General features: G+C 36.0%; 1 protein-coding gene across 2 annotated transcripts in view; it reads right to left on the bottom strand.

Annotated features, from left to right (window-relative positions):
• The window catches only part of LARS2 (leucyl-tRNA synthetase 2, mitochondrial), a 95,587-nt gene that overhangs the window by 38,561 nt on the left and 29,636 nt on the right, over positions 1–27,390 (bottom strand). For both annotated transcript variants that reach the window (XM_085051364.1, XM_085051365.1), the window contains exons 6-9: positions 20,958–21,047; positions 16,710–16,853; positions 5,013–5,120; positions 2,768–2,927 (exon numbers count right to left, since the gene is read on the bottom strand). In XM_085051364.1, coding sequence (XP_084907490.1) covers positions 2,768–2,927; positions 5,013–5,120; positions 16,710–16,853; positions 20,958–21,047 — 502 coding nt within the window. The remainder of the gene's footprint in view (positions 1–2,767; positions 2,928–5,012; positions 5,121–16,709; positions 16,854–20,957; positions 21,048–27,390) is intronic.

Raw genomic sequence — 27,390 nt, 5'->3', positions numbered from 1 at the left:
CAGCTTGCTGCAAAGTTGTATGAATTGGCTTTAGTATGCCCTGATTTATATACTAGCATACAATGCTACAAAATCTCACCAAAAATCAGATTAAACTATAGGAGAGCATATATCCTTACAACTTAATTTCTTACATAAGAACTACAAAGTATGTGAAATATTGATCCGTGTTAAAAAACCACCTAAGTAACCTATTGATTTCCAAACAGGATATTCATATTCATATTCCAGATGAGGAACCAATGTCTACAAGGAAGGGGAGATAGGAGAGAATCAAGGGTGATAACTAACAAGCTGAAATTGATTTACAATGTGCAGACTGGGAGACTCAGCAAGAAGAAAACCAAATCTGAATATTCCAAATTTTGAGGATTCAAATCCCAGATCTCAATTTGTACCTATTTCTAACTTCTTCAACACCTTAAGTTGATGATAATTACAATAATTAAAATACAGGCTGCTAAGAGCTTTCTTTCACCTTTCTTCATAGCTGAGCTGAGGAAAGTCTTAGGCTTGTATTGCAATGCATAAAATCTGCTTCAAGTAAAGTAACAGCAATTTTGAGTACAGGGCTGTTACATCTCATCATGCTTCTTAACACAAATGAGGCATTTATTTATTTCTGATTACTGCTTTTCCAAATTTCAGATGTCTGAGGTATTCATATTACAAAGAAAATTTCCACGTTCAAACCGACACAGCTTTCCTCTGCTTAGAAAAAGTACAAAAGGGATAATCTCGTTCTTTAAAAGCAACTAACCAAAAAGTGTCATAAGCAGGAAGCTGAGTGGGCAGGACACTGCTTTTAAAAATAACTTCTCTCTTCCACCCAGCAATAATTTTCATTTTATGCTGGAACACAAAATAATAACTCCAGTTTATGAAGGTGCTCTTTCCTGTGCTCATTTGCTCACATCATTATCATCGTAACTGCAAGAGATGATGGTAGAGCAACAAATGTATGACAATGTATGCAGAGTATTATAATGAGAGAATGAACAATGTGATGGTCAAATCCTTATCTCAGACACCTCCTACTGTCAAAAGTATTAGACTTATCAGATTCTAAATTAAAATACATTTTTCTAGGCAAAAAATAATTTAATGTTTGACAAATGGTTGTTCCATCTATTTAAATAATAATAGCCTAAAATACAGACCTGTACTTCAAGACTAAAGGTGTTAAAACTTTCAGTTACTTTGCTATACAACAGGGGTTTTTTTCTCTCCTAGAAAACATAAAAACATACCCTCCTAATCATTTAAATGAGAACATGGCGAAGAAAGAGAGTTACAAGACTATATCCATTGAAAAGAAAACAATTACACTTAATTAAATTAAAATTTCAACGTTACTGAGGAATTTTTAAAAAAAGTCTTGGTTAATGTGAAATACAGTCTGTACAAGGCAGTCCAAAATTTCTTTTTATTAAATGCCATCATTGGCCTTTCATATGTAAAATGCCAGTCTCAGCTAATTTCAGCTGAAGAATGCCTGTAAGTATATTCACAAGTAGCAGGAGTACACAATGGCAGAGTTATGATTCTGGAATTGTGCCTCCTTTTTGAGGACTTTTGACTGTCATTATTTCAATGGAGAGTTTCTTAATTTAACTCAACCAAAAGCTTTAAGCTTATTGTTAACAGACACACAAAAAAGCTTTTGCATGTATTTCCACTTAAAAACCAATATCTTTATTAAAAGGATATTTTGCACTTTTGTGGTTTGGCTTAAAGCACAAAATCCAACAAAGGTACAGGCATGTGCAGGAATGTGTGCTTGATTTGGTTCAACTGCAAGAACTGCAAATTTGTCCTCCAAAATTCTCCATGCTTTGCTCACCTCTGAGACAAGAGCTCTATGTACTCCTCACAGTTAGGCTCCTTTTTTTTTTCTGCTAGCAAGCAAACTTTTTTAAGGTTATAGGAATGAAGTTCTCAAAACAGAAGGTTCTGTACAACCAACACAATTTCCCACACAATGCTGTTGACATCAGATGTTATACAGATAATGAAGCCTCATCTTTACCAGTAAGGGGAAAAGAAAATACTGAACACCAGCCTGAAGTAGAAATAAAAAATATTGTATTTACTATTGCAATTTTCAGGTTTTCCAAACAACAAAAAAATATTAGACCATGGATGCTAAATTCAGGCAGAAGTGGTGGTACAAGCCTTCAGGAAAGCAGTTAACAACAATTAAAGATTTATCAGTTGACTGTGCAAGTCATGAACTGCCATAGGGATACTCTGAAGTCCCATTAGAGTCTTGTATTAACTAAGGATCTGCATAGTAGAGCACTATTTTACTCTCTATCAATGATCCACTTTGCTATGTATTAGTGATCCACTGACCTCTTTATATTCCTTATAACAGGAAGAAATCATTGTTGGTGCAAGAATTAGTTCTGCCATCGTTGTGTGAGTGATGAATTACCATACAGAGATGAGATTTTCCAATGGCCTGACACAGTCAAATTTGGACTATTCATTTCTGGTACATAAGGAAACAAGAATCTGTTCCATTGCTTTTATATACTATGAAGTGCTACAACTATTATAAAAAGAAGACTTCTAGCATAGCTGATCTCGCCACATCTGAAGCCAGGACAGGCTGATATGACACTGTGTGACATAAAGCAAGAATCAAAGTCCTATTCCCTCTCAACAGGAACAGCTCCTTCTCAGCTTGATACACATTTTCTAAAGATCATTCTCTGTAATTGTTGCTCTTCTACAACAAAATGCAGTATGAGAAAAATACCACCTTTCCCTGGGATGAACTCCCTCTTCAAGATTTCCTTGAGACTGCTATTCCCATGCAGCAGTCTGTGAGTTGGTAAGATATATAAATGAGAAGCTCCATAAATGGCTTCAGGTGTACAGGTGTAAGCTGCTAGTTTCTCTTCTGTTACTTTGCCATTAACCTGAAAAAGAGCAGAAAAAAAAATCCCACTGGAAGTGCAGTGGTTATAGATTTCCCTTCCTTTTTATACAGCTAACGAGTCTACATGACCCTGCACAAACACACAGTTCCAAATATCAAAGCTGAGCACATCCCCACTACAGAAATTTTCCAGGATCAAACCTTGAGAAAACTTACTTTTAGGCTTTGAGAAAGTTGCTTTACAGTCTTGCCTTAGTTTATCCAAATATATCTATAAAAATATAATTCTAATCCCATATGTAATATTGCACTGTGCTACTGAGATAGACTCAATCCCTGGCTAAGAAACCTGGAATCCTTCTATTCACTTTTAATATGTGTGCCTTGTCTCCAAGAAACTGAAATGCTACTCTGAAATCTAAAGAGAATTTAGGATTTTCTCAGCTACAATATGACTTTATACTATGCTTCTCTGATGAAGTGAATGCTGCAACTTAGGTACAGAAATAAAATAATAAAAGCTGGCACAACAAACAACTGGACATAAAATGTAAATAAACTCCGAAGACTTTAAGAATTACCACCTGGAACTATCAACAAGGTTTATATCTTAGATCAATGAACTGTGGAGTATATGGGGGTCTCAGAAGGAGATTTTTTTGTAATAAGCATTGATATAAATTTTCAGAAACAACTGATAAAAACAACTTTAATAAAAAAATGCATCTTTTAGCAGGGTGCAGATCAGAGGTATTTAGAAGGTTTAATTTGTCTCAATTTGAAGCTACTAAAAATTCAGTACTTTAAAATAAGAAGTCACTTTTAGAATTTTAGACCAGAGTAAATAAGCACAATAAAGCTTTGAAGTACAAGGGCTGAAATTTGATCAGGGTCTCTGAAAGTCTCTTCTGTCACTACCATATTCATGGAGCCTTGCTCATCTCTTGAGAAAAAAGGGAAAATCTGAAGTCCTTCTATAGATGACAATTTTCTTCAGGTTTCCTTTTCCTTCCTCTCCTTTCTTTCTATCTAGACTTCTCTGTAGCTCCATCATTACCTAACAGTGTGGCTTCCATTATTTTAATTATGGTATATAGTAAATGAAATAATGGACAACTGTAAACAAAGCAGCTTGCCTGAGGTCAGCCTGGGTCTGACAGAGAAGGTGCCATGCAGAGAAATGCAAAAGCCCAACAGATCTCAGCTGACATGTGCAGTGCTACTTGACAGTTGTCTTGGATTGATGATATGATAATCCTTTATCCCCTATCGTTGGCTTATATGCCCAAGAAAGAAAAAAAATGTGTGGTCCTGTCTCTTTAACTGCACCCAGCCGCAGAGAGAAACGCGGGTTTTTTTGAAAACATTTTCCCCAAGCCTCGCTCCGGGGGAGGATTCGTGGCTCGGCAGAGACTGCGTGCTGGACGGGGGTCGGAGTGAGCTTTGTTCCCGTTTTTTCCATTCTTCTTCTTTTTTCCTCGTTTGGACCCCTTCTCTTCGATCTGCTTTGCCACCCGGAGACCCAGGAGGGCCAGAGGACAGCAGAGCTCTCCAGGGAGCTCCACCCGGCCCCGGGTGGGGGGCGAGGAGGAGAGGGACTGCGTCTGAGAAAAGGACTTTTTATTCAGGTTGAATAACTGCCTTTCACCTTGTTTTTCCCCTTCCCCTGTGCCTTGTAGGGCACTCTGCGTGGTTTTGTTAAATAAATAGTTTTTCTTCACTTTCATCTGAGAGGTTCTGTTGTGGGTGGGGGAGGGGGTGTCGGGGCCCTTCGCTCTCGGAGGAGAGAGTCTTATCATTAACCCGGGACAACAGTGCACTTGGCACAAATGTCCTGGCTTTTAGGGAAGAGCTTATTAGCTGGCATGCGTTTTGGCATAAATACACACAGTCAATTTGTATCCATTTGCATCCATTTGAACATTCAAACTCTTTCCTAACGAGGGTAGCAGGGAGTATCTCTTCAACCCTCAAGTGGTGTTCTTCAGGAATCTGTGCTGAGCATGAATATAATAATCTTTAGGAGATTTCAAGCTTTTAAGATCTGAAAATCCATTCCAATCACACATTTCAGGGGTTCCTGTTAGCCCAACCAAGAGAGCAGTAATCGAAATTTCTGACTCACCTTTAGCAAGAAGTCAAGAGAACACCCAACACAGTCACCTATCCAATTTGCTTGCATTTCTTTGATACCATACCACTCAGGGAGATCAGATAAAGCATCAAACATAGCCTTAAGCAATAAAAGAAAGAATTAGGACATTCAGCTTTTGTAAGCATACAAATTAATACTATGGGTTTAATTATAACTAACCGCAAAATAGTACAGTGCTGGTAACAACATTGAAAGAGGTGGTTTTTTACTGCTGCTGCCTCAAATGCATCTCTTAGAGAATAGAACTAACATGGTGTGAGCCAGCAGTATGTCATTGCCAAGAGAGACCCTGTGGTTATTAAAAGTGGCCTTTCTTTTGAATGGACTAGACCTTAAGATACAGAACAAAACACTTAGACAGAAGCAAACACAGAAAATATTCCCAGTGGTTGTAACTTCTGGGAAGTGTAGGTGATCTACTGAGCTGAACAAGATGTAAGAGATGTGCTTGCAGATATGAATCCTACATTTGGATTAGTTGTGTTAGCCTGGAGATGGCAGTCAGACAAAAGGTTAACATGCCCTAAAATTTTCAAGCTCTGACTTAAAATAGCATAAGAGTTTCCAGTTGCCTATCTATTTTCTCATATTTCATATTGATCTTTTACCAAGCACAATAGGCTGTAAAGTTGATTTGGAACTTTAGCTTGTATCATCCTGTAAAAACAACACTAACCATAACAACAAAGGTTTACATTAAACTAAAAAATATATATAATATAATAATAATGTAATTATTATAAGCAACCAGCAATGAAGCCAGGTCTAGAGGGGTCAAGGGTCTAGAGCAAGTCTTATGAGGAGTGGCTGATGCAGCTGGGGATGTTTAGCCTGGAGAAAAGGAGGATCAGGGGGGACCTTATCACTCTCTACAACTGCTTGAAAGGAGGCTGTAGTGATGTGGGGGTCATTCTCTTCTCTCAGGTAACAAATGACAGGACCAGAGGAAATGGTCTCAAGTTGCACCACAGGAGGTTTAGGTTGGATATTAGGAAAAATTTCATCATGGAAAGGGCTGTCAAACATTGGAACAGGCTGTCCAGGGAAGTCCTTGGGTCGTCATCTCTGGAGGCATTTAAAAGACCTATAGATCTGGTGCTTAGGAACCGTGTTTACTGATGGACTTGGGAATGCCGGGTTAGCAGTTTGCCTTGAGGATCCCAAAGGTTTTTTCCAACTTAAATGGTTCTGTATTATGCAGCAGGTAAGAAATTAAGTGATGGCTCCTTTACTCGCCGTAATGTCCAACAGCCAACTTGTAACTTTTAGGTATATTTGCACTCAACAAGAGATATATCTATATATTTATGTGCTTTCTGATGTGTGGAGTGGAAGCAGAATAGTCTATTCCAAGTAAATTAGTATTTGCCTGAACAATTTGAACAATATGATTTTAATAAATGACATCTATAACAACATAAAGGAGAAGACAAACAGACAGATAAAGACAGATAACTTAATCTCATTTTTCACTTAGTAACACCTCACATTTTTGTTATGAATACTGTGACTGTCCAAAATCTTTACTTTGGCAGAAGTACAGCCAGAGGCATGAGTCACTTGGACAGATGGTGAATATGTGGAACAATTACAGTTAAAACCTAAGAATAAGGCAACATGTTGAATAATTTCTCCTTCAGCTGTGACTCCCAACATCAAATGTGCAAGCTCTTTATTATCTCAGTAATTGCTAACAACCTGCAAGGAAGGACAGTAGCTACTACGTGCTGCTCAAACTAAACAGTAGGTAGTTGGATAATTAGTGAATGTACAATTAATTATTCTACAAGAATGTATTTCAAGTTGTGTTTTAATGACCTTCTTAAATAATTTCAAAGTGAGATGCATAAAAGTTACTCTAATAATTACTTTTTAGTTACTGCTCTGTCATTCAAAATACAACGAAAGGCATGTCCTTCGTAAATCGTATTACACCACCACTAGGGATTATTATTGTGTTGTACATCTTTAAGAATCAAACCAATTTATTGGTGATTTATAACTAAAATAATGTTGGGCTTTTGGAGGGGTTTTTATCATACTATATCTTTAATCAGTTTTAACTCACAATTGCAAGCACACTATATCACAGAGAATGCCAAGTTCTGAGTAGTCTCATTAGCTGTACAGTTCCAGTACAGTTAAAGCTAAGCTTTATCTACATGATCAGTCCATGTACATATATAACTATCTCCAACAATAATTGGAGATATATATAGAGATATATATACACACACAATACCTGGATATATTCTTTGTAAGAATTTTACGTATTTTAGAAATAATGAAATCGTGTCAATACACGCAGAACTGGCTGTTCACATTACATATCTATTCTAATCTACATTACATTTTGCTGGCAGAAGCAGCTAAATGTGCATATGTTCTGCTGAAACTGTACAGTCTGTAACTGCTTGCCAGCAAAGCTTCCTAGACGGTTTTTTCACTGCAGTATTCATCCACCAAGATTGTCAATACCAGCATGATAATGATTTTACTGTAATTCAATGGCCTTATTAGAAGTTACAGGCTACAGTTTGACTTAACCCAATTCTTCTCTTGATAATGCAATTACTTCATGCAACTAAATATAGGAAGAGGCAACTTTACTTCATCTGAATGAAGACAACTAAGCCTAATCTGCATGATAATGTAGCCTAGCAGGGTTTGCAAACATAAACCCCTTGTAACTTAATTTATACATAAACAGTTTAGTGTGATACAAAACTAAAAATCAAGCAAACAAAAAAAATTTAAAAAATTTTCAAAATGGAATTATTATTCTCAGTTCTTTGTACTTAACACACTCCTTTGGTTTCTTGCCAAGGCTACAAATACCAGGTGAAGCAGAAAACGAACATGCAAACCACAAACAATTTACCTGGTGTTACAAAGGTGAAATAATATAGAGTAAGCACTCTGCTAACATGTTAATAAGTGTTTCCGAATGGTAAATTAACCTAGGGTACTCACTAGCAGGAAAGTAGAGAAACATTAATTTTTACAAACATTAGTGCACTTGTACATTCGAAATTCTTCCATGCAAACTAGGACCCTTTAAAAAATAGCTTAAGGAAAACCCTTGAAAAACCCTTTTCATTTTCAAATCCAACTGCACTATGCCATGCAAAATACAAGCCCACAAATATATGTTAGAGCTATTACTAACATAAAAAAATTACAAATAGACTGTTTGGGTACACAAAACTATTGACCAATGCTAGCGTAGAAATTCCTGAATATTTTAAGTTAGTATTTGGAAATTTAAATATCAACTCCATTGAATTTTGCATCCATGTTCTTTTTTAAAAATCACTGCCATGTTTGGTATAACACCTTCTCAATCATTCAAGTAGTCCCATGAATTCAGCTCCAATTTTTTTTTTCAATTTGCTAACCCTGGCAGAGTTCAAGGCCAGGTTGGATGGGGTCTTGAACAATCTGGTCTAGTGGGTGGCATCCCTGCCCATGGCAAAAGGGGCTGGGACTAGATGATCTTTAGGCCCATTCCAATCCCTTAATATTCTATGATTCTAAAATTACTGATATAATTCCTTAAACAAAAATTCTGATCCTTAAAAATGTGTATGTAACTTTTAGTTATTTCTGCCACAAATTTGTTAATCAGATTTTTTAATACAGAGAAGACAATCAGCAAGAAGACTCCCAGTCCACAGGCAAATAAACCAAAGTGAAACCACCTTGGATTTTGCAGGGGACAAAGAAAAACAGCAATATTACAATCCAGTAAGCAGAAAGTGCTAAGATTATCAAATAAACTCAATTTTCAAATGTCTGATTATGACTTATAGTGAGAAATTTGGAAACATTAGGTAGCAGAGTCTGTGTTTTAATTTTTCATCATTTGGGAAGAGACAAGAAAACTTCAAATGCAAACATCTAATTACAGGAGAAATTACTCCCATCTTAATAAATAAGTAAAGGAATAGCATAAATACATTTTGGCAATCTTTCAGATCTAAAGATAGACAGACTCAGGAAAAAGTTAAAGAAATCAAAGTTGTGTTCAGGGATGAGAATAACTTAAAGGCTCTTACACCTGAACAAGTTGGAGACTAAGGATAAACCAATGGACTTCACAGGACTTCTTTACTCTTTCAGAACACATGGAAAATTCTGGCACAGCCAGAAATGAAAGTCAGCTATCTCAGATGATCAGAGATATGATCAAAATCAAGATAATTTTGCTGAAAATTCATCACAGACAAGGATGACCAAGCCTGAAGCTAGAAGTAACACATTGTATGTGGAAAACTGGTCTCACATTTCTAGCTGTTTAGTCTGCTGAAGATCATGACAGAAACAGAACTTCAGTTATGGAATCTTCAGGCAAAAAAGATTCAGAAAACTGAAGAACATAAGTGCTTTACAATTTCCCAAGAGCATTTCAACTCCAAAAGTCCTTCTGCTTGTAGTTCAAAGGATTCTCCTTAGCCCCTAAAAATTCAGTCTGACTCCATGAACTAAAATTTTTAGTAGACCAATACCTGCTACTAATTTCATACTTAGTGAGAGTAATTTAGGTCCTCTATGATAGTAAATGAAATAAAGTGAAAAATCTATATATAAGCTAAAGTCAAATGTGTACTCCTTTTTCAATGAAGACACTTCAATGAAGTCTGACAAATCTGCATGGTAACAAGACTAAAATAAAAAAAGTCAGCAAAAGGTTGCTTTTCAGAAGAATTCAATTAATTGGCAAAATAAAATTGCATTCTACAAAATTAAAATTAAATTAAAAAGCTTTGCTTCTGAGGAAGAGTCAAATAAATATCCAAGCCCTGTTTGGATTAAAATGAAATTCTTCACTTTATTTGATCAAACTCCTGAAAGAGCAACCAAATATAAACTCAATAATAAACAAAACCATTTAATACAACTTTATATATTAACTAAAGTACTAGAAATTAAGTTAGGCTGCCCACTGTTTTATTTTGCACTATGTTGCACGGTTCCAACTGTGATTATGTTGTACAGCGTCTGCTGGTATTTAATATGTTCTTGGTTTATTTTTTTTCCTTCAGTAGTTTCTGTCTGTACTATTGTAGGTCACTCTTGACTTTTATTTCCCGTGTGTGAAGAATACTGGAAACATACATTAAAGAGGAGCAATAACACAGATACTGTGTACACTTAAAATTCTTCCTCATAAATCTCTAAACTGTCAGCCGTTTTCCCATTTCCCTACCCTACAATTTATGGTCAACAAACACCTCTGGTGTGATTACACAGAACTGAGGCAAATAAATTATTTCTTAAAAGCAAAAAGTAAATCCAGCATTATTTTCCAGATTTGCTCTTCAGAGCTGTTCTCTGCTTAAATTACCAAAGGGAAGATAATCCCTTTCCAATATAACAAAGTGTGTCCTTGTGATGAGTAACTGACTCTATAAATATAAAAGCTCTTTAAAAACATTTGTTATAATTTTTAATAGTACTGAGTAGTCACTGTTTTGGTTAACCTCATACCAACAGAAACTTATATTTATATTGCTGTAGCATCAAATGAGATGCTGTGTTTAAACTAAGGTTATCCAGACGAGCCTGGTCTGGATATCCACAAACAATTTTCTGTCTTGCCAAGCTGACAAAACAGGTGTCATTTCTTATTAATGAAGTGCTAAGCAAGCTGAGGGAGCATTGCTCTTGGTCCCTGTCCAGGAGACAGCTCTCAGCCTGACTCAAGAGAAGAGTTTCAAAGCAAGGTTTATCAGGCCTGTTCCATTGGGAGAAGACAACTATGAGCTAGTCTCCAAGCATGGGAATTGAAAAAAATCACACATAAAGAATGAAAAAGAGCCAGCATTTCAGTTCTCCTCAGTGATGAGGCATTACCTCCTGCTATGAAATCCAAAGTGCTGCCAAGACTCCTAACATCCTGAAATGCAGTACTTCAGTTTCATTATATTTCATTACCATTCTGCTTAATATCTCAGAAATAAAATACAAAATTAAAAAATCAAGCAAAACACAATTACATGAAATAATTCCAAATCTATTTGGACAAGACAAAAGGGCTGTCAGATGCAGTGCAAAGCCAGAGAAAAGCTGGAGTAGAGCTGCAGTTCATTTGCTGTTTTCCCTCCACAGAGTCAGCACCATGCCCAACATCTGTGTTCCTGCAATCCACATAAAATGAGAAGGGTTTATCTCTAAATGTCTGTACAAAAAAAATTATCTAAGAAAAGGTACTTCTTATCTGTATGGCAACTGCAAATTACAACAGCAGAATTTTGTTGGTTATGTTCCCCAGTATTCGAATTAAACAGACTGTCCTAATGCTGTGCAAAAAAGGGAGATGATTTAATGCAAAACTTGAAGTTTTAAAGTTGCTTCTATTTTATTTTGTTCAAGAAAATATTATTTTCCATCTATTTGAATCATTTTTGTACAGTAAAATATGAAAAAGAATTGTATCAAATTAATTTAGGAAGAACAGGGATTATAAAAAGACTAATCTTGCTGATTCTGATTCGAGGACTCAGTTGACCATGCATGAAAACCCCCATAAAAGCAATTTACAGGTACACAGAGAAAATACTAACATTTACAGACAGATTTTTCCAATGAATCTGCCTACCAATTCAGCTGGGTAACCATAGCAACTAAATGTTTTAGCTTAAACATCTTAAATGCACAGACAACAATTTGAATAATAATGCCATCAGTTAAGGCATTATACTTTTATCAAAGAAATATATCAAAAGAAAAATGACAATTAAAATGTTCTCTGAAAATCCATAAAAGCTGCTAGATGATTTCATATGCACCCTACAGGTTAAAAAACGGGTCACGATTACTTTATTACTTTACATAAGCAAAATACCTTCTGCTAAGCATTAAAAGCATGGTCAATATTTTTGCCCTTTGAAAAACACTCGTTGCCAATGGTAAATTGCCATGTGAGCCAACACTGCTTTGTTTGCAATTTTTACTGCAAGAAAGGAATATGAGCTGGTAAAGGAGCAAAAAAGAAATCAAAGCAAATCCACAGGAGATGATTCCTCTGGACACACAGAAATCTGAAAAACTGTGTGTAGGAATGAAACACTGCCTCCTGCAACACACAACTTCATACACCATTATTGATTATGTAACTCCTGGCTGCTATTTGACCTGTAATGTAAGCACTGTAGATGAAGATTACTCTGATTAGTTTTTATTTCCATTAAGGTTGTGGGATACAAGGGAAAATATAAAATGATAAATGGGTAAAAGAGAGGAACACGGATGACTAGAGTAGATCATCAACATGCACTATAAATAGGATGAAAAGTTACAACAAAATAATTTGTGGATGCTACAAACAGAAAACAGGTTGTATCCATACATATTCAGCCATTATTGCTAGATGGAAATTTGCATGAAAAATTAAGGGATAGAAGATTCGTTAAATGTATTTCAAATGGAACCTTTTCTATGAAACAAGGTTATGGAATAAAAACATGTATTCCCCTCTAAGCCGCACAGGAATGGATCAGGTTAAAAGAAATAAAGGTTTTTTTTCCAAAATAGGTTCCCACTATGTCAATTTATAGAAAACTCAGGTAGAACTTTGGGAAGGAATAGGAAACGGATTCGCAGAGAGCCATTTTTCAGAAGAAGGGCAAGGAAGGTGGAACTTTCTGACACCTGGTCTTGAATTTCTGTAACTTTTCAGAAGAAATATTAGCCACCATTGAAGGTACAAGCAAAAGGTGGCCAGAATTAAATGGCTTTCCCCATGATACATCAAAACCAGATAAAGACCTGACTGTAGAAAAATGAGTGAGACACTCATAGAATTCTAACCCTCTAAGTCTAAAAATAGCCAAAGTCAGAAAAAAAATGCAGGTCTTCTCCAAAAGGCGCAAGAATTAAATTACTCTCAGATAGTCTCTTAGTGCCTTCCAATTTTTAATTTCAAAATAAGAAATAGTGAAACTACAGTGGATAGCAGAAATCTCATCATACAGCTGACTGAAAGCCTGATCCACTTAGCTCTCTACCTTTTTCCAAACCCAGGAAAAACATCTTGCACAAGGAATGATTAAATCTGCTCTGTGCCTGTGAACTTGTCCAAGCTGTGAGGAAATAAAGGGCCATGTGGGCTCTGATACAAATTCTGGCAGTACAACTCAAAGACCTAAATGCTGCTCTATACTGACAGAAAATGTAGATGTTTGGATCCAAATGATTTTGACCATGCTAACCTGACACCATCTTGTCTTAACCTTCCAGACACCTTTTAAAAAACAGAATTGGACAAAAGATGTTCAACAGGCAATTGACTCAGAAATGGGGAATAAAGGACTCTGGTCCAGACAGGTTCTGGAAGGGCAAGTTTCCATTTATATTAGTGTTCTAATGCAAAACAAGTTGAACATGGATTTGAAATCCGCAGGCACATTACAGATTTTTATAATGTCCCCTAAGATTTCCCTTTTACAGGATTCTGGCATATGAATTATCAAACAACTGACTAAAAAGGGAAGTGATATCCATAAAGAATCGAATTGCTGTACTAATCTATCATTAGAGGCATAAATATCTGAAGTCTCTGAAAGAATTTCAGAAATAAAGTTGTACTGGTAGTGGTTCTGGTCTGTTATGTAAGCCAGGAAAAACTCTTTATGGAAATAAGTGCCTTCAAAATCAGGAGACATGAAATAATCCCCCCTGCTGAAGTGACGGTATCATCACCACTAATGTTATCATCCTGAAATTGTATTAGCAATTAAAGATCTTTAGCTTCTTAAAGTTAAAAAGATGTCTCTATCCTCTACACCTATTACGACTAGCTCCATGAAATCTGGACCCTCCACTCCAAGAAGAAAGGTTCTGTAAATGATAAAGGCAAATGAAGGTCTCCCTCTTGATAAAGCCCAGTCTTCTGGCAAGAGCTTTTGAAAAGAGGTAGGGAAATAGGCTAGGAAGAGTGATTGCTCTAACCAGGGTGTTCAACAATTTCAACAATGGAGAACAATATAGATTAAGATCAAACAGCCTGAATCCAAAGAAAAAGTGGACAAAAGAAACAGCTTTTGGAGGAAGGATTCATGGCTTTTACCACTCCTGGAGAAGTACTGGCATGACTACCATGAGGAACGAAGAATGTGTGCAAGGATGTTTCAAGGATAATTAGTCAAATTATTCAGAAAGAGAAGCCAAAGTTGTAGCATTTCAGATCTGTAATTTGGCTTCTGTCAAAATGCTAGTGTGAAGCTTCCTGATTATGTCAGTGTGCGCACAGAGTTCCTAAGAGACTGAAATACTTGGCCACTATCAGCTCAGATACAGTTTCCTTCCTGTGGACTGTCTTCAATTGTGGCTTGCAGTTCATGGGCCATTTGGAGTTGTATGACCAAACCAGTCTTCTTCAGAAAGTAAAACACAACATGCTATGTTATCTAGTCTCTTGCAACTTAAAAGAAAAAAATTACTAAAAAAGGGACTTTATTTGTCCTAATCTTCCAAGCATGAAATCCATCTACTACCAGATACTGGACTTCATATAGCAGAGCCTGGTAATCTGCTATTCTTATATGAAGGTGGGGGGGGACAGAGAGGGAGAAAGTTATTTTTTCCCCCTCTACAACCAAATGTTTAAAAGCTTTGCCAAAAGAAGCAGAGTGAGACTGTTTAAAGAGAACCACAGCAACAAAAATAGGAGTGAGTGGAGGGTGAGTAAAAAGGAAAATCCAAACCACCTGCTGATTCTTGGTAGCATCTGTCACTGTACAAGAAGTGGGAGAACATGAAGGTAACGCTTGCCAAAGCACTTGAGCTGGAAGCACAGTATGGCATCATTCATCGATCTGGTTGTGCATCAGCTAGCACAGAGCCTACAGAATATCAATCACAAACAGAACAAAATTTTGGGAAATCTTCACGGAGATCTCTACAATACTCAACTGTCCTTTGCAGCAATACTTTAAAGTTTTGTAGGAGTTGATACAAATGTTCTTCCCGAAATGAAAACCAGAAGCAGCTCTTATTCATGTCACTAAGATGTTCAGGAACAAAAGGTCACTTGCACATTTGCCCTCCATGTAGGTAGGGGATATGGCAGTCTTCTGAGGTGACATCTTTGGGGGAAAGATGAGGGGTTGTTGTGGAGGCAAAAGTTCCTTCTTACCATAAGATAAGCCTGCTTACTGGGGAATGACATGATGGAGACATGATCTGCCCAAGAGATTGTGCTTTTCCTGCAACAGCATTTCTTAGGTAAGAGACTAAATACAAAAGACAAGGGGGGTGGATATTGAGCAAGACGTAATAAATCCATAAACCAAGGGTGTTTTCAAGGTTACTGAGAAGCTCCTCAGTCGTGTTTTTTGGTCTCGATAAGTAAAATTTAGGGCTGATTCACCCCACTTAATGGATATAAGTAATTTGGTGCAAGCATGGATACAGACCAGAAATATCATCCATAACATCCTACAACCTGTATACAGGCAATAGACAAAAGACTGATCAGTAAAGGCAGAAATACTAATGAAGCTCCAGCTTCAAACTGAGGGAAACAGTGAGTTGGGGCAGACTCTAAAATATCATAAATGTCATAACGAAACCTGGTGACAAAGGAACTGGGAAAAAAAAAGCTCAGAACATTGTGTTTATTTTGTGATTGTGCAGACATGTTCCATTTTTCCTTCAGCTATTGCAAATGTTCCCTCCTTACTGCCAGAATAGGCAGCACAATCAAAAAACATGTATCTCAAGTACCTCTCTGTGTATGAGGAATCAAAGCATCAGGCAGGATGTCTCAAGCTTTTCTCTTTACTATGAATAGACCTAGAGTGAAACACAGACTTCTCCCTGAATGATGGTGGAAATTTGATTTTTTGAATCTGAGACGCCGGAAAAGGATCAAAGACGAATTTTTAATATTTTCTTGGGAATAAACCTCAATCTGTATTTGAAGTCTTAATACACAAAACACTCAGATGGAATAAATACTTCACCCAGACATGACAGGAAGCTGATGCTTTCATCTCAGAGAGCATAAAGCCAAAACTTCTGTTGAAGAATTTCTATGTGTGGAAGCTACCTTGTCCCAGCACAATGAAAATTTGAGCTCATAAGAAAAAACGATGTTTAGGTAACTTGAAGACATTTTTAAAATTACAGACAATCAAATAGAGTAGAGAATGAAGTGAAGTAGAAGGTGCAAATGAATCTTCAATAAAAACCAGTTAAACACAAAGAATGCTTCAGACACAGGTGGAAATGAAGGCTGTACAACTTTCATTATAAAATGCCCACAAGTCCAATAGGTTGACTCAGCAAATGAGTCTTGCACAGCTCTACACTCAAAATATGCAGAAAAGCACTTGATGGTAAATACAGGATGTGAATGTGTGAATACAGAATTCATTCATTCCCCTCTAATTTATGTTTTTTGATTTCTTCAAAACTTCAAAACTTTTTCTTCAAAAAATCCCACATTACCTACAATTCTTAAAGAGATGAACAGAAAGATTTCAGGGACAATAATTTTTATATACACACATACACAGGGATAGACTGCATGTATTATTATGCAATTATATATTATTCAAACATGTATCTACAAAGGATCACATTCAGCTTGATTAATATTTCTGGAGAAAAAGTCACTTCTTTGAAGTGCTAACAGAATTTCCCAAAACTGTATTGTCATACCTTTGCATAAGCAGTTGTCTTGATAAACCACTGTTTGAGGTATTTCTGCTCCACTTTTGCTCCTGAACGCCATGAGCAACCATTGTCATCCACCTGTTCATTAGCTAGAACAGTCTGATCCACTGGGTCCCAGTTAACCAAGGCCTAATAAAAAAAAAAGTTGTTGCAGGAAGAAAAAATACTTTCAGTGGCCAGTTAAAAAACCAGAATCTTACTTGAGAGATGCCAAATGAATTATCCAGAAGCATACCTTGAAAGCTTAGCTGAGTTTTCTGTATTTTAAGACATTTATTTGAATCAGCAGCATGGACTCAGCTGGAAAATTTTGAATATTCATCTTCTCAGAACTCAAAAGACCCAAGAATGCAGTTGGCAAGGTTTGCCTAGACTGATCATGGTAGCAGGATAGGCTGACACTTGACTGGTATATATGTGTTCCAATTGACTATACTGCAAATAACATAGTCTGATGCTTAAAAGCTCTTTACTACTAATCCAAAAGTGTTGAGTCAGACTGAGGGAGATGGGTAAACAAGGATGTCCAACTTAAGAGGAGAGAATCACAAAAAAGTATTACAGTGGTCAACTGTATTTCAAGTGAAAGTGTTGATACTACCTCTATGTAACTTCTGTCAACTGGGTGAATTACTTTTGGAATCATCTTTCCAAATGCAATAAGGAAAATATAAAGTGAAATTAATGTTGGTGTTGAACTCCACAAACCTTTTTTTCGCCTTTGATTTAACTGAAATACCAGACGTAACATACTGTGACAGGAGCAAAAATCAAACTCACCGTCCCACAGTGCTGAACAATTTAGCTGGTCACTTATCAAAAAGCATCTAAGATCATAAAAGAATCCTATCCAAAAGTGGCATTAAATGCTAGACATTAACTTGAAAAAATGAATAGAAAGAAAAAAATATAAACAAAGAAATAGAGTAATCCATTATATTGAGTGTTATTTAGTATTTGAGCTAAATCAGTCTGACTGAAAAACAGTGGCTACAGTTCCATAGAGATCTAACACATTAAACATTTTTTAAAAAATTCAAATTACTTCTCTGGGTACAGGGAGGACTTAGTATCTCAGTCAAAAAATAGTAACTGTACTTAAATTGCTTACCTTATATTTTATCTATAACTGATCACCTTCTGACCAGTTTCCAAACAACTAATATTGCTTCATTTTAAATATGCTGTATATTATTAGAAATAGTAAATACCACAACCATTTTACAAATCTTAAAAGAGAGATGCAAGGATACTCTTGCTTAGAAATACTGCTCACAACTGTGTGAGCACGAAGTTTGACTACACTGATTTATAAAAAAATTATTATTAAATGAAAGTTAGTAGTTGATAAAAATAAACTTGCCTTCAAATGAAGCTTCTGTGAATTAAGACTGGAAGTTAAACTTTTTACTTTTTGCCTACCTTTTATCTGTTACCAACCAATAACACCCCACTGGATTTTACAAAAGGCTTATGAAAATTCATTGGGAAATTAGAAGAAATCAATATATTCCACTATTAAAAATCTACTTTCCAGACTTTCAGAAAACACTGCTTCTTCAGTAATAATACAACATCATATGAACGTGGCTCTAAAGTAATGACCTTTTAATTTATAAAGTTCTGAAAAAACCCCACACTACTACAAAGTTAAAGTAACACCTAAAGAGAGATAAATCAGACAATATTGAGAACTAATAAAATACCAGTTGCATAAAGTTGTATTAGCATAAGCTTGTATTAAACTGGCTGTGACTCGAAGTTGAGAAAAAATACTGCTTCTATTTTGATGTTATTGTATAGAATTCATGGTGAAAATTTTAGAAGGTAACTGAAACGATTTACATAATTATTTTGCATAACAAATCTTCCTGTTACAACTCATGAAGATACAGCTAAAAATCCTACAAAACATAAAGCAAATGTGCATTTGCTTTATGAAATTGTTAGCTTATGTGCATGAGAAATCGTTAGTTGAAAGGTCGCGTCTTTGAATTTTTTAGGTTACATTTTGTTTCTTCCATCTCTCACAGACTTCCATCTCTCACAGACTTTTGACTAATATTTAGAACCTGGCTAATAAATGAAGTCTTTAGTTCCTACTTGTACCTCACAAAGGCAACTTCTTGACAATGACAGCCTCTGAAACTGTGACCTCAGGAAGCTGCTAAAAGTCATCTACACAAAGAAAGCACAGTGCAAGAGTGTTCAGAGCACACCAATTATCTTGCTCTCCTCACTACGCCAATGTAGACCATATGGTTTTAGGATAGAATTCATCTTGTCTAACTTCAGGTCTCTAAAGTGTAAGACCCAGGCTTGCTGTCTCTGGGTCCACTACAGATTACAGGTATCTGATCAAAGTAACAGTCAGGGCAGGTATTAACCTCAGTGAGACACTCACATCTGGCCAGGTCGATAACCTCTACAGTACATTGACTAGGTGAGTACTGCAGGAAAAAGAGAGAGGATTTTGCTACGGTGAATAAAGATGCCCTCTATGGATGCTGCAGCACTCAGACAGACATGGTTAATCCTCCCTAATTGCAGCTCCTGGACATGCTGAGCCCGTGTCTTCCTGCCAGGGTAATTTCTGGTCAGACGCGCATACTCCTGGAACAGAGCATTAACTAGGCTAACGCTCTTACTTGCCTTATTCTTATTGTCACAGTAAGGCTATGAATTATTTCTTGTACCCAAAATGAAATTGTAATACAGGAGACTTCAAGCTGTGCAAAAGTGCTGCTTAATACCTATTGCAGATACACTGACAACATGAGGCAAATATATGCTTTAAGTATATATGACTGTTCAAAGAGACCCAGGGTTATGGGCTCTCTCTGCCATCTGTTTCCTGCCAAAAAGCAACCAGTTCATATCCACCAGAGATTACATCCCCTACAGGCTGACAGATGCTGATTTAAGTCCTCAAACTGATCCTTGACTTAAAAGCAGATGGAAGTTGGAAGTAGATTCAATCACTGGTATCCAAACACCTCCAGGATCCCACAGTACTTGGAACCTGAATGCAAAATTTATTTTGTATATCACTCCTGCTTTGAATAAAGCAGCAAGCCTTGTACTTTTCGGATTCACCTGGGTTCACTTGTCAAGCAATAAAATTTACAGATAAAAATATGTTTGTTATAACAAAGCTAGGGGCTGAATCTTTTTTATTACAAGATAATAATAATTACAGAAGAAAAAAAAGAAAAAAAATCCAGCATGCTAGCATATATCAAATATTGAGGGGTTTTGCTGGTTGTCATTTAAGATCTCTGAACACAAATGCAAATAGGAGAAATAGCTCAGTAACACCCTGCCATCCTAAATGCTACCTTTCACCACCAATCTCTTTCTCCAGGTTCAGAGAACAATTGGAGTACGTCCTTAATTATATCCTATGGGGTTTCCTGGTTTCTACAGAATATAAATGAAATATCAAAGCATATTTAAGAAATCTTAGTTTCCATTTTAACTTAGAAACATTCACTAAATTGCAGCTTTGTTAAAGTGCAGCTGTTCAGGTATTTTGGAACTGCGTTGCCTTGGCTATACAGAGAGTTCTCTGACTGCTCATTCAACATCTTGTTTCATCTTGTGTTTAAGAAATTAACTGAAACCTTCACTTTTCAGAAAGCCTGATACATGTTATTTACAAAATATTGTAATTTCTTAATGGACTGGTAACTGATGAACAGCTGTCATAGTCTTATGACACCTCATGCTTCTTTAATGTTTTTGGGATCACAAAAAGGGATCAGGAATAGGATGGTTATGCACCTAATCTCCAATTATCCTATCCAAATCCATCAGTTCTGAGACACTATTACAGAAATGTTATAGAGGTAAGTAATGTCACTGCTGAAGAGACTTGTAATGATCACAATATCATATATTTCCATGAGAGAAGTTAAAATCTAGAAAATTATATATTAAAGCTGGGAAGTAAACAACTAAAAGCTATGCTCTGATCCTGAAATTCAATGCAAATCTCTGACACAGAAATGCTTCTGACTTTACTTGCTGCAATGGACATCCATTTAGTTAGCTATAAAATGGTACATAGAAAATTCTATTATATATAAAATTAATTCTATTTTAGAGTGATCTAAAACTAACAGAGCACAATCACTTTAAAATTGTGAATGGACAATCCAGAAATGTACCACCGATGTAAGTAACTTAAATTAGTGTACCTGCAAAATATTGAAGGTCAAAGTTTACACCTACCTCTTTTTGATACACCATCCCAGCTTCAAAAAGCTTAAGAAAGAGATACTGTGTCCATTTGTAGTACTCTGGTGAGCAAGTGGTTACCTCCTGTGGTAATAATAAAACAAAAATCCTGAAACTATCGTTACTATTTTCCTACATTGTTTTAACTTTAACAATTAACCCAAGACTGTATAATATATTCCATAGAGTAAACATTTATGCACGTATTCATGTACAAACCCATTTATTTGTCTAATGCTTACAATCAGTGATATTCACCTGTAAACAAAACCAGAGAATATGGGCTTTGTGTGGGTTTAATGCAGAAGAAAAAGTTCCCCTGTTAACATGGAATAACAATTACGTAAGATTAAAGCTGATAGATATAAGACCAGAAGATGAATGGAACTGATCACAGCTGCCTGATCAAGGAAACAGCTAAACTAGAAAAAAAGTAGATTTCTCTTGAAGAAGCCATCCTAGCCAGGCTGCCTTTTCCACTGTTGCTCAGCAATGAAAAGCAGGAGCAGAAGCTGTCGATGCTCAGAGGCAGCAGGGAGCTGGCTGATGTGAGGCAGGCAGAGCAAGGAGCCTACAGCTGAAGCTGTGGGTGCAGGAGGACAGTGGAATAGCACTGAGGAACCCAGGCTGTTGGCAGACAGAGTGTGTGGGGCAGACAGGATGGAATATAGGGTAAGATTCTGAATTTCAAGATGAAAGACTCAGGAAGGATATCTCACATTCAAAGGTCAAATAAGCAACTGTTCCAAAAGGCAAGCAAGCTCAAGTTAGGAGGATGCTCTAGGTTAAAGTATGGAAAAAATGAGTCATAAAAGTCACAAATAAGGAGGACGATTACAAAGGAAATAAAGACAGAAAAAAATAAAAGACAACATAAGAAGAACAGTAACCAACAATATCATGGATAGCTTTTTTAAAACTCAAAAACATTTGCTAAATTTTTTGTGATCTCTGATAACTAAAAAACAAGCTACTTACCAACTGCTTACAAAGTTCCATATTTTAAATGTTTGTTCTTAAAAAAACCTAACTGCATTTAAAATAAGCATCTTAATATGCCAAGATAACTATCAGATCCCATCATTACAGACTCCCTGTTTTCTCAACAGAAACACAGGTTCCACAGGTGCAATGGAAACCTGCATATCTGCCTGAAGTGGAAGACAGTGGAAGACAGCTTTTACACTGAACTTCAAATTAATGTGAACATCCCTTTATTTTAAAGTTACTGACAAAAACTCTATCAGTAAGCCACTGATAAAATTTATTCCATTTGGAGTAGTTATCAAGCAGCAGAAATAGCTCCAAATGTGAAATGTCTTTCACGTGGGCTCTCCTATCATCCTAGCTTCCCACTACACACAACTCCTGCAATATCATCTGCTACTCAAATGACATCTGAAATGCTCTAGCAGAAAATTTTTATTATTTTTCTACAACTATATATTCTAGTTGCTTTGAACTTCATACTACAGTGATGAAACATTGTTTTTAACAATTAATGTGACCTTTGAATAGATGTGCCTCGAAAGTGTGTATAAGAGGCTTTCAAGATCAGAAAGAGACATTTAATGGCAAGTTTTCAGCTCAGCATGTGAAGACCTAGTAATGAAAAACAGTTGCTTGATTAAAACGCTGTGCTCTGCTCTGGAAAAAACCCCACTTGGTAAGTCTGATTTCCATCTCTGCAACTAAGCACATTTAATAGTTTCCCCCCCCTCTGCTTCTTCACACTGTGACTACAGTTCTTGTGCCCATGTGATGCCACTACAGGCTTTTATCACTGGAGTATCAGACACACAAAAGAAGAGACACAATCCCTTTTAGTACAATATAAGATTATGTGAGCAATAAGCAAACAGGTAGGACAACAAAAGTGAGATGTCAAATAAAAATGGTAAAGTGAATGGGGATTTGTCCTTTTGGCCCTGAAGGGCAGATGAGTCAACTGAAACAAAAAGATTACATTTCCCAATCTAAGCATGTTACAAGGCACCCAAGCTTGAGCTACAAGGAGTAGTAGCTCTCTCACAAACAGTAAATTGATGCTTAGAAAGAAATGCAGCAGACTGTGTCACTGAAAAAAAAATTGCTGTGTGGTCACTGGGATTCAAAAAGATCACTCAAGCTCAGAATTTAACTTTATAACTATGAAGGTTTGGAGTAACATTTCAAGTTAATGAAGAAAGAGAAATTACATCACTACCAAGTGAAATGAGCTGCTGAAGACAAGCCAGGAAATTCTTGCCAATCTTGAAATGTGTTTTGGTGGTTTTTTTCCTATCATTTAGCACAGTAAGATTTATTGTTATAAATAATTTTCTGTGTATTCCAGTTACTAACCTCGATTAAATGAACGATGTCTGGTAAAAAGTTTCCATTAGGCTGCCATCATGCTTAAATTAAGGTGAATGTTAGCATCTCTATTTATACTTTATAAGCATGACAAAGAACTGCAGAACATTAGCAGAAATAACTCAGAAACATACAAAAGAGTTTATAAAGGGTTTGAAAAATAGCACACTGGAGCCATTCCACTCTGCCAAAAACTACATTTCTGCTTCTCATCTGCGATCCAAGCACTAGCATAACAGCAAACATATAGAACCCCATATCAAAAAGCAGTACAGTGAATATATATAACAGGATATTACCATATTTTCTACAAAAATAAAATACCTACTAAAAATCAGACCTCTTCTACAAATACGTAAGATGCTGCTCCACTGTCCACTGCATGTGCTCTTCAGTGCTCTGTGACAGGTTTAGTGATCACCCATCACTGCAGCATTTCAGAAGGTAATAGGAAATGGGAGGGAAAGCCTCTCCCTCTTCCCCCATCCATTTCCCCTTTTTCTTTTGTCAGCTTTAAAAAGAGTATTCGATACTCTCACCAAAATGCAACTGGTTACTGTTACTGCTCCTTATTCCTACAGGAATGACAGTTGTTCATGAAAACAATGCACTACAACAATTAAAACAAGTCACCTGCACAGGTGGTTTGCTTTTAAAAGAGCAGATACCAGCAAGGCATAGGAAAGACCCTGATCATTACCAAAAACTACCTTGTTAATCCATTTATTACAGCACAGTAATTTGTTCCTAACAAATACCATACCGGAGGGGTTGGTACTTCTTTATTCTTGCAAATAAATTCTCAGTTACAGAGTAAATGGTAGGATTACAATCTAATTTGATATCGATGCAACTTGGGAAGTAATGGGCCCACGTAAAGGTCCAAAAGCCATCCACTATTATAAAATCTGATTTAAAAATCCCTTTCAACTACCAAAATATGGATAACCAAGAGTAAAGAATTCTTCATTAAAAAAATCACAAAAAACAACAACTAAATCTGCATGAAAGATTTTGGTGTTTAATAAAGGAAAAACTAATTTTCAAATCCCTTGCTTTAAAATTCGTTATTTTTTCTAAATCTGCTCTTTTCTTATAATTTTCTGTTATGAATCTCTGACCTTATAACTTGTTTTTCCTTGTATTTTTAAGAAGAAGGTTATAACTTCAAGCTATTTCCATGGGTACTTAAAAAAAATAAAAGTAATATTTACAGGCTGCATGAAAAGGTTTATCTTTCCTAAGATCCACCAGGTTTTATGAATAACAAATAACTAGACTGGAGAGAAGCAATTTCCTAGTTTATTACTAATAAATTTCTTTTTAGCATAGTCTTATGCTGTCCTGAAGACAGGCATGTTGCACTTATTTAAAGGGAGATAAGAAGAAAAGGTCTGGATGGATTTTTTTCAAAATCTATTTGGGAAGATAAAACAGTCTTTAATCAATTATCTGCCTACTTTGGTTTTCAAGGGCATGTACCACCTCATCTAGAAGTATAATTATTTGATTTTCAGAGGTTCAGAGCTAGACCAGCCTACATTTCTAAATTAATTTGAATATTTGTATTTCAAAGGCCCTTATTTTTATGCTATATTAGCTACAAATACAAATGTCATAGAGTGCCTACATTTTAGAGCACGAATATGTTTTCTGAAAAAAAAGTATCCTTGCAGCAACAGTTTCTTTTAAAAAAAAATTAATTACAAGTAGGGTCACTGATTGTCAATGATATGTGGATAAGAAGAAAATTTCATAGGTAATAATCTATCTAATGTTAGCTTTATGCATGCTCAGGCAGTACACACAAATGACAACTTCAAAACTAAACAGAAAAGCATCTACTCAAAGAAAATCTACCAAAGATTTCATTTTTTTAATGTACAAAGCAGAAGGGGAAAATTACTCTTATGCAAAAAATATGTCACTTGGAATGCAGCAGTTGAAAAGACTAAAAAACCTTTGCAGAACGAGCTACTTTCTATGAGAAAGTTACAGAATGATAATAACAGTAGTGAACTGATGGCTTACTGGGAACATGCATTCAGTCTGATGACACTCCTTAACAAAATAAAGGAAAAATGTTATATGCTCTCCATCTTTTGTTGGTGATGATACTAATCTTTGAAAATGATATTGCCTAATTCCCCTGAAAATCATGTTTAAAGAAGTGGCAGGCAGTTTGCTATGCTGTCTGAGCTGGTATTTTAAAAAAAATCTGATCATCAGCAATTCTCACATTATAGTTATCTTAAAACCAAAATATAATGTTCGAGATTTTTTAGTTTTCCATGTGTTTTTAATGTCTCTTAGAGACATTTCTTCCATGCTCAAACTTCAGCTTTTCAACCTTCCATCTGAGATAAATGTTCAGAATAGAAATGTTCTCTCACTTGCTGGTTTTTATAAAAATCTCTCCCCAAAATCACACCATATTCAAAGTGATTTACAAATCTAATATGTCTAACTTGAGACACTTAAAATACCTCCATGCTTCAGGTCAAGAATATCAGATAATCATTAGTATTTAAAACTACTCTAAGGCAAAGTACTTGGAGAGTTATTTTATACAATGAATTTCATTTTTTGTTCAGATTTCCTGTTTAGGAGAGTAATTTTAAAGTGTCTTTGTATCCTAACTGAAATAATCTAATTAGCTTTTAATAATGCCTTAATTATGGTACCTTACCATGAATAAATAATTTCACTGACAGCTACAACATAAAAATACTTGCACATTTTGATTCGTAAGACAGAGAGAACAATGAAAAAAAAAAAACCCACAGGAAAATTAAAGGAAATTTCTAGTATTGCAGGTGCACTGGGATTTGTTCATAATAATTTTATCAAGCAAAGATATTTAACTAGTCTTTGCATTCCTAAACACACATTTCTTGACCACCAGACATGACTTTATAAGCAGGCAGATTCTTTAGGACAGTTACATGCACTAGGTACTCAAAATGGATTTTCTTTTTTCCACTTCTCTTTTCCCTTACCATATGTAAAATGGTAAAGTTTACGTAAATTTCCTTCCCATCATCTAAGCATGTACTCTAAGCTGGCCACAGAGAACAGTTAGCTAACATAAAAGATTCACACTTTAAAAAGGCAATTCACCACACACTAAAACAAGGATCTAAGTTAGGAGAATGGGTTCACTCCAGCATTATTTGCTAAGTACTATCCACTAGCACAATAAAGCAACAGATTCAAGCAAAACCAATGAAATTAAATTTTAAAAAGGCCCCTTTTATGTATAATGCTCTTGGTTAATTAGACCAACCCATATAAAATCTGTTTTTCTTGGATTGTTCATAGGAGTCACTAACACTAGTGGATTTTTTGCAGTGTCACAGTATTTTGTAAGCCACTGATTTAGAGCCACAAAAGTGCAGAATACTATTAAAAAATACTCCTTACCTCAGAAAGCTCACTTTTAAGAAGCACTTGCAAAGCACAGTGCTTTGCTGTGCAAAGATGCTTCAGTTAGCCCAGAAGCAGTTCAGCTGAGGCAGTAAGATGTTCTGCCCAGTCTAATGAGCCCTGCAGAGAAGCAGGCTTTATCAGCCCGGAAAACACTCTCTGCTACAGCTTAGCCCTTCCATTTCCACAGGTAGTTCTTCCATGAACTGCTCAAATATCTGTGCATTTGCAGGTCACACAATATTTTAGGCATCATGCATTTTTTGCAATGAATAAACATATCTGTTTCTAATGGCTACCATTCAGGTCACTCTTACTCCAATTAGTAAGGCAGGCTTTCCAGGTAAAACAAAACTTCACTCATAAGATAAGGAGCAAAAACTCTAAAACGTGTTGTTTTTCAAGGAACATTTTTCAGCAATTTTAAAATCTTACCTTTCAAAAACACCATCTATGTGTCCCTAGAGCATTCTAAAGCATTTCAATTGTACAGCAGTTCAAACGGACTTAGTTATAGTGTATCAAAGCCCTTTCCACAAGTATTCAGAGACTCCTGAAAGTTCATTATCCAAAACAGTTTACTAGAAAAATGAAGGTAACCCTCAAAGAATAGGCACTGAGATGACAAATGATTTTTCCCTGTGTA

This window comes from Lichenostomus cassidix, chromosome 2 (assembly GCF_008360975.1).
Source record: "Lichenostomus cassidix isolate B80296 chromosome 2, HeHo_3.0, whole genome shotgun sequence".
NCBI lineage: Eukaryota > Metazoa > Chordata > Aves > Passeriformes > Meliphagidae > Lichenostomus > Lichenostomus cassidix.
The sequence above is the reverse complement of the archived record's forward strand: the minus strand, read 5'-3'. Positions and strand labels throughout refer to the sequence as shown.